We start from the raw sequence: 17,803 nt of genomic DNA on the forward strand, positions 1-17,803 counted from the left end.
GCTAATATCAATTCCTCAAATAAAAATGGCAAAGACGATGGAGCACACAGAAGAAACTACTGAGAAATGGAAAAGTACAAAGAGACGAGGAAACAAAACAAGAGAGATGCCAAAGAAGAGAATAACTAAACAGAAGAGATGCGATGCAAGTTTCACAAAGACGAACAAGAGTTGGTTGCGCTGAGGCGACAACATTTGGTGCTTCTTGAGAATATTAAGAAGAGCAATTATCCAAACCAATTATATCTTCTGAAGACATGTACTGATCAAATAATTCAATGCTACATTTTCAGAGTGCTCGACATGGCCATGTAGTTCATCATCATCATCATGGTAACAACGTTAACAGTGGCGATGGTGAGGGCAGTGAGGATGTTTCACCTTCGATTTGTCCTACTACCAATACCAATACCAGCGGTGCCTTTGATACAGTTAGGACATCAGTTCTCTTCTTTGCATGAAGAGAGGAGTTAAAACAAACAGAGAAATCACTCAAGTCCAATACCTTTCTTTTTTCCATGAGTATATAAATAATCCATTATTCACTATTAACACCTCCTTCTTTTGCCTCAGCAGCATAAAATAATCGTTCAGCAACTACTGGATGATGTTGATGGTTCATCACATTGATGATGATGGGAGCTATATCATTTCCTGTCAAGAAACATCTTAACTACAATTTCCTCTAACAGTGAAAACGAAAGAAGAAGAAGAAAAATTCCTTTGCCACAATTTCCTCTGATACAACTCCCAACGCTACCTTCTTGAAGCCGCATTATGCCAACAAGTTTAACAAAGTAAAGATCATCTAGCTTGGTTCTGGAGGCACCACTCTCAAGCTTCGTACCCACTCACAGAAGCTAGGCTCATCAAAATTGAGAAAGCTGCTTTTCAGCTTTGTCCGCTGTTCTGTTGTCAAAGTTCGTAGCTGCGGGAATCTTGCCTCCTGCAATACCAATATGCAACAGTTAAATTCGTGATTCACACCAAGGTAAGTAGGAAACCATTTAGGATTGTAGAGAAAACTAGCCACATTCACCCCTGTTTATTGTCTCCACCCTCACCTGCTCATAAGGAGGATCCTTGTGTGCCGGTATGAGCCGCGATACAAAATATCGAGCCTGAGAGCTTCCTTCCTGTTTCACAACCAAACCATTAGGTTCATCTTCATTACTTCTAGGCATAGAAAAGGGCAGAGGAAATTCACATGGAGCAATGAAAGACTATAGAAAGGAATAACCTTGAATGAAAGGATCCGAGGAGCTGGAAACCGCAACTCGGTGAGCTCTTCAGCTAATGTCCTGCAAGCCGCTAATGCAGCTGCACTTTTTCCTTCATCAGCAGCAAGTTCAGCACCCTGAATAAACCAGTTAAAAAGTGTTTAAGGTGAAAAATAAGAAAAGAATAAGAGCTGAAAATATCAATTATATTTCTGAACAGAGAAAGACTCAAGGAACAAAAGAAACTAAAATTTGAGTTCAAAGACCCAGGAATGCTCTTAGTGATGCTCAAACAGATGTCAAAAGCTCAACAATACATACATTTCCAGTTTATGGTCATCGTATGAATTCTATATCACACCAGGGTGATCAGCACACCCAGCCTTTATTATTTTTTCCTATTCCTTTTGAGAAAAAGTTTTTATTACAACTTTACCTTTGTGAAATAAGGAGGAACAGCCAAAGCCCAAAACCCTCAAGCTCTCCGTAAGAGATATACTGCTCAGAAAGAAGTCAAATATATGCTCTTTTCCCATAGGAAATCCACTTCCTCCCTATTCTGTTAATTGTCTGAATTAAAACAGTCCAATAAATGACGGTGACTGAAGATCATCGCAGAGTAATCATCTTCTTACTAGCTCCAACTCCCCAAAAAAAAAACCCCTTACCCAAAAAGTAGTAGTTTCTAGGTCAATCTCCCACAACACTAAACAATTGCAAGTTGGTCCAAACGTGTAGCGAACGAGCAATGCAGAAAAAAAAAAATCTGAATACTTTCATCATCATATTTAAATAAAGACACCAATGTACAGAACAAGAGATGAACATGCATAAGTCTTCTTTTTAGAGCATCTCACAAGTATTATTTTTCCCAGAGGCCACAAACGAAGCAAAAATCTGAACCTTAGTAGGCATATTATTAGCCTCCAAATCATCTTACAAGTATCAAAAACAGGTCATCAAGATTTTCTAACGAGTAAAAAGAAAATGATTTAGAAAATTCCAAAATTATGAATAGTGATACAACTGTCACTGCATGTGACCGCATTTAGATTCTGCACTTATATATAATACATAAGTTCATATATCAGAGGCAGGGAAAGTATTTCTGATATTTTTAAAGGCATTGATAGTAATAATGTTTATCAAGGTAAGCCCAAATATGTCAGAAATGACAAGGTTTTGGCCCTTCTCGTTAGCAAAACAAAGCTGTAGGAACAAGAAAAAAAAGGGGGGGGGGGGGGGGAGGGAACACGCAAAAGGCAGATAGATGCCACACAAAATTTTAAAAAAGAATGACAATCATATGAGCAGAAAGGACATACCAACCAAATGAAGACATCTGTGCCATGATCAAGAACAACTGCTGCATCTGACTGCATAGCAAGGTCATAAGCCGGTAGTTCCTCAAATGTTCCCCCTTCCCGATGCATTAGACAACGAGGCGCTACCATTCGGAGTGAGAGATCAAAGGATGCATTCAAAAACAAGTTCCGCAATACAGATCTCTCATCTTCATGGCCAACAATACTTCCCAAAAGTGGGCCTCTTCTTAGATGAAACAGGAGCTCTGGCAATAAAGAGACCTCCTTTGGGAACCGATAAAGCTTTGACTTTGGTGCTTGAGAACCAAATTTCAGAGCAATATCTTTAATTCTTTCATCTATTGTTGCTCGCATATCAATTGCATCAGAATAATTTTTAGCTCGCAAGAGAGTCCTCTTCGCAATAAGAACTGCTGCCACTTCATCTTGAACACTTGCAAGATATGCTGAAACACTATCAACTGTTGGCAATCTAATAGTAATTACTCTTGATATATCCGCTTGATACACATTTAAATACTGAATTGTAAACTGGAAGTACACATACTCGGTCATAATGTCCCTCTTATTTTCCAAGGAGAGTGAGAAGCTCTGTGTCTCTTCAACACTAAGCATTTGTATGTAAAGAGAAGTGTCATTTTTTAAGGTTTCATGAGTGTCCATATGTGCCTCTTCACCAGGACCCACGACTTGAGTTATGAGAATATCATCGGAACAACGTATTGCCAAGAACCCACGGGAGCCTGCTGCCCTGGTAGATGCCCTTTGCAAGTTCACACCAAAGGCTTCCCCAAAGTCATCATGGAGAACAAAAACGCCCCCAGAAGCTTTTGCAAGAGGTTGCAAAATAGGAACTCTTACAGGGCATGTCCCAGCACATAGAATGTCAACTACTGTATGGTGTCGGTGTGCCTCATGACCCAGATGCTCCATCCATTTCAAAGCAGTCTTTTCCATATGAGGATAATTTGGGTGACTGAAAGAATGAGGAACAGATCCAGGACCATATGTATTAGGGCCACCAGCACAAACAATGATTCTGCTATTACCTCCAGACCTTTTAATTACTCCTCGAGACATTTCTCCTGATGGCCCTTGAACTATAGCAAGAGCAACCTCAACTGCCGTACCCAGGCACCGATCTCTAGAAGCTTCTGGAATCTTCAATTTGTATGGCCTCAATGATGAAAATATGGCATGTGCTACAGGCAGTGAAGCATGCATTGGAGACAAGTATATACCCGTTCCATATATCAATGCCTTCAAGGAATCCTGACTTGGTGATTTCTCTCCTGGAAGCACATCAGCAGATGCAATCGATTCCTCTGAAAAATCATAAACTGATACTGTGCGACCATAGAGTATTATTCCAATTCTTGTTGTTGGGGGAAGTGAATCGACAAAAGCATGCAAGGAGCTTTGTAAATCCCAGAGATGTGGTTCATCCAAACACTCATCTATGACAAGAACAATAGGTGCAGACATTCTTGAATCAGAAACTGGGATAAAACCGGGTCTGTTGTTCCCAGTTTGAACATAATCAACCATGGGAGATGACAACTCTGGAAAATTACAAAGATCTTCCTTGCTGGGAGCTATGTATTCGCCCTCACTTCCGTTCAGCTCTCCGCAAATTACACACTGCCACTGACCTGAGCCTAGTAAGATATTGCAGTAGATATTCGCATAAGCTCCGCAACTGTGGCAGCGATGAGGATCACGTTGTATTATCTGAGGAGCTGGTGAAATCTCCCTTCCAGGTGAAACCAATGCCCCAAAACCCAAACTGGGTACATTTGCTTGTTTCTTCTGTTTCAACACCTATATAACAATACGGGTAGGAGATTACTTAACAAACAGATAGTGAAACCATAAAGGTTGGAAACCAAAGAGAACAAGAAAGATACCTTATGAGCTGAGAATAGGACATATGGTGATTCTCCAACAGACGCTACATCATCCTCTGTAACATTAGAAATTTCATGCTGCAACTCATGTGACCCGTTTGAAAAATTGAGGGGCGAAGATGTTGGCAAAGATAAGCCCGGGGAGAAAGCAACTGGCTGAGGAGTTGCAGGTGAAGCACGAAAAGGCACAGCAGCAGGCCGGACAGGGGAAGTAAAGACAGGAGGTCCAGGTGGAGTACTCAAATGAGGAATAGGGCTGCCAGTTTTCAACCCATTAGCTGGTGATGGTGCATTTGGGGTTTTGAGTGATGGAGAAGGAGCTTGATCCTGTTGAAACTTTGGCAGAGGAAATCTGGGTGCTCCTGGTGTAATCAAAGGTGGTGGAGGTATGGAAATTTTCTCGGGGTCAGGAGATGTTGTGTCTGGGTGTGAGGGAGTGATAGAGACAGAGTATCCAATGGAAGGCTGCCGTGGATTAGCCATCAAAGATTCGAAACTTTCTCTCTTGAAAACTAAAAAAGCTCAAGAACCCAGGATCGATGATTACAATTTAATAAGGAAAAGCAGCAGCAAATTATGTCGAAACCCAGTTGCAGAAAGTGAGGGCTTCGAGTTTGAAGGCAAATTAAACGAGTTATTCATATAAATTGAATTGAAGGATGATATGAAGCAGTGTGAAAAGTAGATGCACACATGGATCTTATTGAAACGCAAAGATTTTGAAGAAAGTATAATCAAATTGGAGGCCTTTGATAAGCAAAAACCTCCTAGAAACCCAGTCGGGGAAAATGAATGAAATTGAATGGAATGGAATGGAATTTAGGGCAACAAGTTACTGGGTCCCGATCATTTTACAGTAGAAGCTTCTTCTCACTGCTTAGATATCCGCTCTTGTACACAGAAGTCAATCTAAGACAAGGAGAAATTCGCAATTGTGAATTGATTCAATTGGACTTATCTATGAATGTAAATGTAATCAGGGAAAGGATCTAGGGTTATATAATACATTGAGAATCGGAATTCAGCTGGAATTAAATCAAGAAGCAAAGAAGAAATTATAAATTGGCGTACCTGAGCCTGACGCTGACAGAGAATTGGCGAAGACTCGAATAAGGAGGATTGATGAGACAGAGAATCTGAGTTTTTTTTTTTTTTTTTTTGAAACACAGAAAAATCAAAGACCCTCTTGACTTGAAGAAGCTTTCTTTTCTGTCCTTCTTGAACTTTGCCCCGTGTTTTTCTTAATCTTTTTTTCTTCTTATATATACGTTTTACGTTTTAGGAGGATTTGGACATGGAAATTTGGGAACCCATTTGCGATTTTCGGCAATTTGGGCAAAATGTGCGGTAAAGATTTTTACCTTACGAATTTTGTCACTGCCTTGCATGCTTGGCACCGCTTCTTGTTTTCATTGGAAACAGCCAACCCATATAAGCCAACGGTCTTTCCTGACGTGGCCATCCAACGACGTCGTAGCTTGGCGCTCGCTTTTGTAAACCAAATTCAGTTTGGTTTAAGCTCAAATTGTTTGTTTAAACTGACTCTTTGTTTGGATGGAGGAAAATAACTTGGGAAAATAAACTCAAATTAAATACATGATTGAATAATTGTGATTGATATTATATTTCTCCAAGAGAAGGATATATATACAAGTACAAGTTTACTTTTTCTATAAGAAGAGTATTTAGCTAATTACAAGAAATTCTAACTAGTAATTATTCTAATTAGGTAACGTGAATTACACCAGAAAATCAGAAATCACGGGATCCTTGAATTATAGCTCACGCCAACAAATAACTCAAGAAGTAAAGAGGAGGAATTGATAGTACTCCATCTCTATCTCTCTCTAAATTAGCCAAACTGAACAGGTGAATCAAACCCATTAAAAATTAAAATAAAAAAGAACAGAGACTAGACTAGGGAGGATGGTGGGGTGTTAACCCACAATAAAAAAAAATTAGGAATTCCGGCGAGGATGGGAGAGTCAAATTAAAACTTTCATACCCAATCATAAATGGTTATTTCGAAGAGAGATTTATAGTTTTATTATTATTATTATTAAATAACTTGCGGGCCCAACTACTGCTATATCCCTAATTAACAGATTTTTTTTAGAGTGTACGAAAGTGGGACGACAAAAAATTTATGTAATAAAGTCTGAAAGTCGGTAAACTTTAGAGTAATAAAGTGAAATACAAGTACTCAAACGATTTGAGATAATTCAATAAAGTACTTACTAATACTATGATTTAAGTTGGATGACAATTCAATAGTTAATAGGATATATGTCATCCACTTATATGTTCTAAACTTTTTCTCTTATATTATGAGGCACAATGTTTTCAGCAGGGCAGCTTCTGGAAGGACTGCAAGCCAAGAATATTGCTCGACGCTAAGGTACACAAGAATATAAATTTGATGAAATTACAAATTATGACCATATTAAAATATAATATTTATCAAACATTCTTCATGCCTGCTGCTGCATATAGTATAAGCATAATGATTTTGGCACTCCAACTTCTCAAACTTTTCCAGCCAAAAAATAAAAATAAAAACTTCTCAGACTTTTCTAAGGGTGTGATTTTGGAGTGCCAAAGCATGGCTCTAATACAACTATGAATAAGAAACAAAATAGAAAAATGATAACCATTTAAAAAGTTACCATATGAAATAAAAAATAATCTATCAGAGTTGAAAATGCTAATTCTGTAGTCATTCTGGAAACCAGAAGAGTCCATAGGATAGGAGCTATAGGATAAGAGTCCTTTCATACTGATTGTAGTTCCATTTTCAGAAGGACAAAGAGTACGTCACAAATCACTGAGAAAACAGAGAATGGAGAAGAGTGCCAGGTACAAGTCTTGGACACGCCAGACAAGTGGTGTATCTGTAAGGTTCCCAGGCCAGCAAACTCCGCAAAATAAATGAAGCAGCATACACTCCTCAATTACTATCAATTGGCCCTTTCCACCATGGCAAACCAGAACTGAACAACATGGAGATCCATAAAAGGATATATTATAAGAAGTTTCTTGAACGTTGTAAGAAGAGTGAGGATGAATTAAAGCATTTTATCGACACTCATAAAAAAGAAGTTCTTAGTTGTTACGCAGGGACCATTGAGCTTTCCATAATCTCTGCAGACATAATTGCGGTTGATGCCTGCTTCATCATCGAGCTTTTTATTAGACTTTTGATTGCTGGGTCCCAAGCAGGTTCATTAATTGGGATGTCTGGCCAGAATATTGAGAAATTGCGGAACTCCTCTGGTGCCACAATCACAATTCTTGCCCCAAATCAGTTGCCTTTGTGTGCATCTGCCCATGAATCTGATCGAGTGGTACAGGTGAGTTTGTCAGCATTTTGAATTCAAAATGGTGATGTGACTTTTGGTACTTTTCATTATTTGAGATTGTTGGTTGATCTTGATATGTAAGATTGAAAAACATTTTTGTCAAGTTTTAATAACTAAACATTACAAACATTACAAACATTATTTGAGATTGTCAGGTTATTCCACACTTTCCATATAAAAATAACTAAACATTACAAACGCCACCTTATTCGGTTCTATCAAGTTTTAATTTTTTGTCTCATAACCACATCATCTTTAGGACAACCAATCTTGCAGCTGAATATATAACCTTTGAGATGATGATATCGGAAACACTAGTTGGTGGGTTGATTGGTAGATGCGGCTCCAACATTCATAGGATCAGAAATGAGTCTGGAGCAATGATCAAGGTGGGCTGAGTTTTATCGTTAAGCATTTATAAGCAGTGTCCCTGGTTTAAAGTGGTTATTCTCATTTATAGTTCTCAATCTATTGGTTTTTCCTGTGAATTACTTTGTGTTTTATGGTAGCTAATATGGTTTTGTGTTTTGTAGGTTTATGGTGGGAAAGGTACGCAAAAACATAGGCAAATTCAACAGGTATATCCATTTTTTTTTTATACCTTTCTTGCCAATTTGTTGTAAAAACCATCACTGAGTCAGGAAAAAATGTTGTGTTAAAGCCACGGTAGCATGGAGTGAAGACTGAGTGGTGGATTGTAGTTTGTCATTTATCTAAGCGCCATCATTAAGAAAACAGAAAATTGAAAGAATAAATTTTATACAAATTCTTGTCCAGAAATAAAGACGTTTTCAGTAGATTACTTAATAAATTGTTGCCAAGAGGGTGCTTGCAGTTGGGTGGTGTTGGGTTGAATGGTGTACTTGTAAAGTATGATATTGTAATGTTATCTTGTTTACCTTCCATATTTCAAAACATTACCAACAAGTTAAATAAATTTTTGAAATGCAAACTTTGTAATTTGAAAAGGCTCAGGTTGCTTAATCGAGAAACAAGTATGCTGGTATTTATTTATTTATTTATTTACAATATATGGACTTTTCATTCACACAAAATCTTTGGTTGTGTACCAGGTGGCACTGGCAAAGCAGAGGGTTGATGAGTACATATATTCTCAGCTGATACAACAAGCTGGAGCTCAACAGCCAGCGTAAGTTTCCTGCGTTAATGCTCTTTTCTTTTTATCCACGTCTCCATTTGGCTGTCACATGTTGCTAGCATGTATAACATGATTTAAGAAGAGTGATATTGTCATCCTCTCTTGTTGAATTTTCAATGAATGTTTGTATATTCTATCATGAGTTCATTACAGATGTTCAGCAATATATAAGGAGGTTGACTCCTTGATTTACGCCACAACTTGTGGCTTAGGGAATACAAATAACAGCTCCTTGAATTAAGGAGTAGACAACACAATATCAATACCCCACCTGTCCCCTTATTGTCTAGTGTTACCGTAAACCATCCTAATATTCAGGAAATCCTGATAACCACTGGACAGCTTCCAGTACTCCCCCTCAAGCTGGATCCAGAAGGTTTATGGATCCAAGCTTGGACAGAAGTCGTTGAAATTGATGAGAAGCCAAGGGCTTGGTGAAGATGTCGGCCAGTTGGTCAAAGCTTCTTGTATAATGTGTCTGAATCACTTGCGACTGAACTTGTTCTCAAACGTAATGACAGTCAACTTCAATGTGCTTTGTCCTCTCGTGAAACACGGGGTTTGATGCTATATGCATGGCTGCCTGATTGTCACAAAACAAGGACATAGGAAGAGTTGTAGGAACACCTAAATCACACAGAAGACCCTTGAGCCATATCAATTCACACGCAGTTGAAGCCATTGCACGATACTCAGCTTCGGCACTTGATCTGGCGATAACAGTTTGCTTCTTACTCTTCCATGTGACCAAGTTTCCACCGACAAATGTACAGTAGCCAGTGGTGGACTTACGATCGATTGCGTTCCCTGCCCAATCAGCATCGCAATACCCCATGATTTGTGTGTTGTCATTCTTCTTCATGATGATACCACGACCCACTGATCCTTTTAAATAGCGTAAGATCCTTTTAACAAGGGTCAAATGCTCAAATGTCGGAGAGTGCATGAATTGGCTCACAATACTTACAGAATATGTGATGTCGGGTCTGGTGATTGTTAGGTATATCAACTTACCAACCAGTCGCTGATAATAGCTTATATCAGTGAGTGGTGTGCCCTCCAAACTAGGTTTGAGCTTACTGTCAAGAGGGGTAATGGCCGGTTTAGCATCGCTCATGTTAGCTTCCTTGAGCAAATCCAGGACGTATTTCCTTTGGTTAAGAAATAGTCCCCTGTGCGAGGTTGCCATTTCTATACCAAGAAAGTACTTTAATATCCCAAGGTCTTTAATTGCAAACCTTTAACTGAGAGACTGTTTGAGGTTGAAGATCTCGTCAGCATTATCACTTGTAATTATCAGATCATCTACATAGATCAGCACAACCAATTTGCCCACAGCTCCTGTGCGAACAAAAAGTGAGGAATCGGCATTGCTGCTTTTGAAACCAACACTAGTGAGAACTGAGCTTAGCTTGGCATACCAAGCTCGTGGGGACTGTTTCAAGCCATAAATGGATTTGTGCAATTTGCACACTAAATCTGGTTCATTGCTTTGAGGATGCCCGGGTGGCAATTTCATATAGACTTCTTCTTTGAGATCACCGTGCAAGAATGCATTCTTCACGTCCATTTGGTACATGGACCACCCTTTGTTTACAGCCACGGACAGTAGAACTCTCACTGTATTCATTTTGGCAACAGGTGCAAAAGTTTCTTTGTAATCCACATCGAATGTTTGAGTGAATCCTCGAGCCACCAATCTTGCTTTATGCCTCTCAATTGATCCATCTGACTTGAATTTGAGTTTATAAATCCATTTGCAACCCACAACTTTCTTGCCTTTTGGAAGTTTGGTGATGCTCCACGTGTTGTGTTGATCTAGAGCTTTAAGTTCTTCTTGCATGGCTTTCTTCCATATCTCTTGGCTGTTGGCCTCATGGAAATTATGAGGCTCACTGTAACTTGATATGGTGCTGAGGAATGCGGCATGGGCTGGTGTCACTCTCTTGTACGACACACAATTGGAGATGGGATGTGTGGGTTTGTAGATGACAAAGTCCTGAAGTCTTGTGGGAGGTTGCCTAACACGCATTGGATTGCGTCGTGGGGCAGGAGGAGTTGCCTCACACTCGTTCACATCTTGTACCATATTGTGAGGATCATCTTGTTCCTCATTTTGAGGTGAAATATCATTGTCTCCAACCACATTATGTGAGATAGAATTTCTGAAATCAACACCATCTCCATCCGTATTTGATGGATAAAATCCTTCAATTGTGTCAATAATTGGTAAAGGAACTTGATCAAATGGACTCTCCCTCTGAAACTCAGCCCCTGATTTCTCCTTAAAGAAAGCTTCTGTTTCAACAAAGTGAACATCACGAGAAATAACCATTTTCCTTGCTTTAGGATCATAACATTTATATCCTTTTTGTGTTGAAGAATATCCAAGGAAAACACTTCTTGCAACTCGAGGATCAAATTTATCTCGTTGAGTAGCTTGAACGTGAACAAAACATAAGCACCCAAACACTCGTAGATGAGAAAGATCAATTTTTCGATTCTTGAGAATTTCAAGTGGCGACTTGGAGCCAAGGATACGGCTGGGAAGTCTATTTATCAAGTCTGCAGCAGTAAGAACTGCTTGTGACCAGAACCTTTTTGGAACATTCATTTGAAACATGAGAGATCTGGTTTTCTCAAGAAGATCACGATTTTTCCTCTCGGCTACTCTGTTTTGTTGAGGAGTACCGACACAACTCGTCTCATGAATGATGCCTTCACCAGTCAAAAATTCTGACATAGAACTTGTCATAAACTCTGTACCATTGTCAGATCGCAATACATTTGAGAATTGAATTGATTCACAATCAGTTTATGAAAATCTTTAAAGCACGAAACAACTTCCTTTTTTGATTTCAACAAGTATAACCATGTGGCTCTGGAAAAATCATCAACAAATGTGACAAAATACTTATAACCATCATGTGATTCTACAGGAGCAGGACCCCATAAGTCAGAGTGGATAAGCTCAAATGGTTTATCAACTTTAGACAACAAAGAAGCAAAAGGCTTACGAGTTTGTTTAGAAAACTGACAAACTTCACAGACATTTGAGTCCACAACAAAAGAAGGAAACAAGCATGACAACACCTGATTAGAAGGATGCCCCAGGCGTTGATGCCACAACAAACTATTTTGGGGCGAATTGGCTTGAAAAGCTCTTGAATTATCTAGAGATTGATGCAAGAGATATAGGCCATTGGAATAAACTCCCTCACCAATCGTCTTCTTGGTGATTCGGTCCTGAAAAATCACAGAATGAGGAGAGAAAATTGCATCACACTTTAAGGAATTAGTTAACTTCCCTACTGATAACAGTTGAACAGGGAAAGAAGGAACATAAAGAGCAGTAGATTTAACTTCTGAGTTGAAGAAATTGATTTCCCCATGTCCAAGGACAGGTACAGAAGTTCCATTTGCCACCGAAACTTATTGACTTTTTTCTGGGATTTGAAGATTAAAAAGACAATTTTTATTGTTTGTCATGTGGTCTGTTGCTCCAGTATCCACAACCCAAATACTCGATAAGCAATTATGAGATAAGGCAGATAGAAAAGCTTGGAAGATATGTGATGCAAGTGCTGCATTTTCCAATTTACCAAACTGTTGAAGCAATTTAGTAAGCTCACCAAACAGGGTAGGAGAATTTAAAGAACCATGATTTGCATAAGTCTCATTAGAGGTGACTTGACTGGAATTAGAACCTGGTGCAGACATTTCCTTGATATGTCGACGTTGTCCAGAGTCACAGGTGGCAGAACTTTTCTTTCCTCTGAAATTCATTTTTGTTCTCCTATTGTCAACAAAAAAATTGAGACCTTGCAGAAGCTTTGATCAGTAAGACTCCTGCTCTGATACCATGTTGAATTTTCAATGAATGTTTGTATATTCTATCATGAGTTCATTACAGATGTTCAGCAATATATAAGGAGGTTGACTCCTTGATTTACGCCACAACTTGTGGCTTAGGGAATACAAATAACAGCTCCTTGAATTAAGGAGTAGACAACACAATATCAATACCCCACCCGTCCCCTTATTGTCTAGTGTTACCGTAAACCATCCTAATATTCAGGAAATCCTGATAACCGCTGGACAACCACTGGACAGCTTCCAATATCTCTCTCGCTCTCCAAACTTCTTACCGAGGATGTATTTAGCCTATTTCTAATCTAATACAGATATTCTATCCTCAGTTTACAGTGAAAGATATGAAGCAGGAAATTCAGATCTCCGTCTTCCGTCTCTACATTCAGCGCCACACAATCAGTTCCTGTTAACCGCTGACCCTCAGTGCTTCATAGTGAATTTATGAATGTGAGTCATGCAGTTGGATTGCCCGGAAAAAAAAATGATGTACCGGATCTTGGAATTTTGGCAATATACAGTAAATCTTGTTTGTAATGATTGCGTTTGCAAGATATTTGAAGAAGGTCAAAATCTTTTAGATGCATAAATCCTAGTGTTATTTGTAAATTCAGAAGTCTTTAAAAGACAGGTCTGGTGTGTGTGCATTTAGTTGGGTTAAGAATTCAAATGAAGTTGGTCATTTGATTGTTCCAGCATTTTCGTCAGCCTCAGCTAGAGGATGACAATCTAACCTTCGTAAGGGAAACTAAGTACAGATCTTTCAGCATAAAAACCAAGGCATTCAATTGAAGAAACTCAACAGGGTCTTTGCAAATCAAATTACTGCAATAAAATTCTTAACCTTCACCCTTTTTTCTCTTCTCTACAAGAAAATTCTTGATTTGAATGGCCGAATAAATATAGTAGTATGATAAATGTAGTGTAAACAAGAGGAAAACCATAAATCCATTGTCATGCTACTACTACCCAACCATGAATCAACAACACAAGGTTGTACCTCTTGTAGTTCCATTACCGTGTGTTTGGCAAAAGGAAATAAATACGGGATTTGAAAAAAGATCGGGATTTCACCGATGGAAAAGGGAAATCCATGCGTTTGGCAAAATCTACTAGGGATTTGGCAAATCACTTGCGGGAAATATGGAGGGATTTCCCAATCCAAAATCCCAAGTTTAAATCCTTTCATAATTGGTGGAATTCTGCAAATCTCAAGAGCGGGGGAAATTGTTTTTGCTGCGCGCCAACAAAAAAACCTTATATCAGTTTTCTATCAAGAGCGGGAGAAGAAGGCAAGCCATCCAAGTTTCGCAGGTCTTATATCAGTTTTCTATTAAGAGTGGGAGAAGAAGGCAGGCCATCCAAGTTTCGCAGGTGAGCCTTCAATCTAGTTGTAATTTTTTTTTTTTTTTTTGTTGATATTATTTATGGGTATTCAATTTAATGGGTTGGATCGATCTATCTCTCTTTTTGTTATCTGATTTTTATCTAATGGGTTTGACCGGGCTCTGATTGTATTCTACTCTTTGCACGGTGTATTCTTTATCTCTACAATTACAGGACAACAAGCTTATCATGATTTCTGAGATGCTTTTTTATTCCTAAGCCTCCTTATTCTCTGCGAGTTTCAGTTTTAAAATTCCTTTTATGATTATCCAAACAGGGAAAATTGTAATTTCCGTCATTTCCTAAATTCTATATACAAGATATCCAAACACTGGAAATTTGGAATTGACGTAATTTGAAATGATGTAATTACAAATTCTATGAAAATTAGAATTCCTTCATCCAAACGCAGTGTTAGAGAATCCAAAGTTCGTTGTATGAGTTGGTAAAAAAGAGAATGCTTCTTTCTCAATGTTGAAAGAGGTCCCAGCCAATTCAAAAACTTCATCCCCCCATGATTGAAAAGAAAGAGGTATTGTAATATTAGTTGGAAAGCTAAGAGTTTTTTTATTTTATCGAATGAAAAAAACACAATTTCTGTTTAAGTATTTGAGATCAAATGATATATTTTTTAGTGATATTTCTTTCTTCAATATTAATAAAAAAGTTATTTACTTTTAAATTTCAATTCAAAAAGTTGCGTTTGAATATCTCAGTGCTCGGACAAAAGAAAAGGAAATATTGTCGGTGCCAAAGCCCAAACAGAAAAACAAAGATTAAACTCTGAAAAAAAGCCCAAACAAGCGAGAGAGAGAGAGAGATAAATACAGAACCTTGGAGCAGATGGAAAGATAAGAGCCGTCAGTCTCACTATCACCACTCTACCCTGCAGCTCAGAGCAACCGACAACCGATCAGTGAGAGAGGAAATATTACATCAACTTTTCATGGATGTAGTAATTATCATATCTTCTTGAGTTTCAGAGGCGAAGATACTTGCCAGACTTTTACTGACCACCGCTCCATAGCCTTGGTCAACGCCATGTAAGCCGGTAAGCAATCTATATTTATTCGGCCAAGCCCTTACAGCCTGTGTGGAAGTGCATCTATGCTTCTATGTTATTTCTAATTTCTATTGAGCTTAGTGCCTGCTTATTATAGATCCATCCACATATAATTAGAAGAAATTCATGTTTAAGAGGATCAGAAAGTTCCCAGAATACTAATTCAGAATTTGGCTCTCTTTGTTTTGATCAGTGGGTGAAGAATCTTAAAAGTATAGCTTATGATGGAGAAGATGTGTTGGATGAAATCAATTGTGAAGTTCTTAAGCATAAAGTAGAATTGGAGAACCATATAAAGAAAAAGGTACTAATCTTTCTTTCTGCCTCCGATCCCACTTTGTTTCGTCAGAAAATGGAACATAGAATGAAGTCAATGAAAGCATCTTTGGTGAGTGAGGCATCTTTCATTGGACTAGTTGATAAGAAAAAACACAAAGATGCAACCCTTCAAGCAATAGAGGACACAGAAAGCAACTCATTCTTTTGTTAAGGATGAATACATCGTTGGAAGAAAGGAGGAAGTGTCAAGTATAGTTGCAACCTTGATTATCTCCAACAGTCAAGAAAGTATTTTGGTTATTGTAGGAATGGGTGGTGTAGGAAAGATAACTTTGGATAGGTTAGTGTACAATGAACCTGACAAAGAAAAGATATGTCGTCATCCTTGATGACATTTGGAACGAAGATGAACAAAAATGGAATAGTTTGATGAGTTATTTGTCAAAACTCCATTTTGCTCAGGGGATAACCAATATTGTCACTAAACCTTCTATGAAATAATGTTTTGCACATTGCTCAATGTTCATGAAAGATTTCAATTGGTGAGTTGAAACACTTGAGGTATCTGGATGTTTCTAGAACCAGTATCAAAGCACTCTCCAATTCTATTGAAAAAATTTGTAATCTACAAACATTGAGGATGACATACTGTTTCTCACTTGAAGAGTTTCCAAAGAAATTGCAAAATTTGATTAACTTGAGGTACATTTAGTTTGATGGACATATGAGATTTCCCGTTGGTTTGGGGTGACCAACTGATCTCCAAATATTATCTAAAGTTTCAGTAATGGAAGGGGTTGGGGAATATGTGCAACATGAAAAAGAAGCATTGAAAGAAAATTTAGTGGGAAAGGCAAACATATACATTTTAAGATTTGTAAGGGACCCAAATAGGCTAAGGAGCAACAAGAAGGATAAAGTACTAGAAGGCCTCCAACCGCACCCTAATTTGGAAATTTTAGAGATGGATAGTTTCATGGTTGCTACATTTCCATCATCGATGATCATGAGTTTGTCGTTGCCAACTCTCAGTAATCTACTTAATCTCAGACATCTTGAGCTTAATAGATGGATAACTTCAAAACGTGTGGCAGCTAAGTTTTATGGATATGATGTAGTAGTTACGAGCAAGCAGACAAGGGCTTTGTTTCCAGTCTTGAAGATATTCAAATTAGTGAATGGGCCACAGATCCCCATCTCTCCTGAGGATTTGAAAATAACTTCATGAGTTGAGGGTTGAAGCATGTGATCGATTCACGAGTCTACTAGTGAACCAGAATCCTATACTTCCCTATGACTCAGAATTTACCGTATTCCAGATGACAGAGAATACATGATATGGTTAAACCATAGGAAGTTGGAGAATCACTAGAAGGTGGCGACACAGTGGTTGTTTGAGAACCTCCGATTCAGGTAAAGGAGTGTGGCATCCAGCTAATAGTGCAGGAGCAAGAAGAGAATATGAATACGCAACATGACACCAGGGATCCTTCTTTATGCAAGTGTCATTGATGGAGATTTGGCTCAAGACGAGCCAGGAACATACTTGCTCTTCCCTAGATGGAAACCAATAACAGATCTGATTTGGTTCGACAATCTCTTTGGGGCATCTGATGAAGATACAGGTGTGTTGTTTACTAACACATTTTATTTTACTCCAACTATTTCTAAACAAAAGAGAGAATATAAAACAATGACACCCCAGATAAATTAGCATCATGATGTATTTTTATTTTAATCTAAGCTGTTGATTGTTAATGCAATATGCCTGAAACACTTCTGTTTCATTTCAAAAGATTTCCTCTAGTATTTGGGAATTCTTCTGTTATTTGTATATGGTTTTAAGAGAACAGCAACAGGATGATCTAAAGCTTGGATATCAATGTTCTTTTTTTAAAAATAAAAAAAAAAGTTTATTTTCGTGTTCAGAATCTCCGGCTGTATGAATGTAGGTTAAATTATAATTTTTTCATTTGTAACAATGTGGTTTTGGTGATGCCGTAGGAATCATTCTGTTTTGGTTGCAGACTGATGATTTGTGTCAATAGACAAGCATAAAATTAAGCATTCCGCTTGGAAAATCTCTCATATATATACCTTGTTCAGTAATACTATTCAATTCAAAAAGGGAACTATACAATTTTGTTATAAGGGCATGATTTGCCACCATAATTAGAAAACTTTACAATTTTGCTCAAACTATGGTGCAAAATATTGGTCAAATTGGTTGCTTTG

The 17,803-nt window shown here is 38.2% G+C and overlaps 2 protein-coding genes across 3 annotated transcripts; one reads left to right on the forward strand and one right to left on the reverse strand.

Annotated features, from left to right (window-relative positions):
* Positions 1 to 107: 107 nt before the first annotated feature.
* On the reverse strand, positions 108 to 5,787 carry LOC110755742 (Sec23/Sec24 protein transport family protein). 2 transcript variants are annotated; one of them, XM_021957002.2, is made up of 6 exons: positions 5,524 to 5,779; positions 4,453 to 5,361; positions 2,546 to 4,366; positions 1,241 to 1,357; positions 1,065 to 1,136; positions 108 to 946 (listed from the first exon to the last, which is right to left on the reverse strand). In XM_021957002.2, exons 2-6 carry the CDS (start codon positions 4,933 to 4,935, stop codon positions 809 to 811), a joined length of 2,631 nt encoding a protein of 876 aa, XP_021812694.1. In that variant the 5' UTR covers positions 4,936 to 5,361; positions 5,524 to 5,779; the 3' UTR covers positions 108 to 808. The 2 variants fall into 2 exon arrangements, with proteins under 2 accessions (XP_021812694.1, XP_088106532.1); XM_088250406.1 differs by lacking the exons at positions 108 to 946; positions 1,065 to 1,136; positions 1,241 to 1,357 and adding an exon at positions 1,411 to 1,790 and having other exon boundaries at positions 5,524 to 5,787.
* Positions 5,788 to 7,639: 1,852 nt separating this feature from the next.
* Positions 7,640 to 17,550, forward strand: LOC110755747 (uncharacterized). The gene is made up of 6 exons (XM_088250319.1): positions 7,640 to 7,802; positions 8,071 to 8,200; positions 8,345 to 8,389; positions 8,885 to 8,961; positions 13,170 to 15,277; positions 15,483 to 17,550. The coding sequence occupies exons 1-5, from the start codon at positions 7,780 to 7,782 to the stop codon at positions 13,177 to 13,179; spliced, it is 285 nt and encodes a 94-aa protein (XP_088106445.1). The 5' UTR covers positions 7,640 to 7,779; the 3' UTR covers positions 13,180 to 15,277; positions 15,483 to 17,550.
* Positions 17,551 to 17,803: the final 253 nt, after the last annotated feature.

This window comes from Prunus avium, chromosome 3, assembly GCF_965620075.1.
Source record: "Prunus avium chromosome 3, drPruAviu1.hap1.1, whole genome shotgun sequence".
In the NCBI taxonomy this organism is placed as follows: Eukaryota; Viridiplantae; Streptophyta; class Magnoliopsida; order Rosales; family Rosaceae; genus Prunus; species Prunus avium.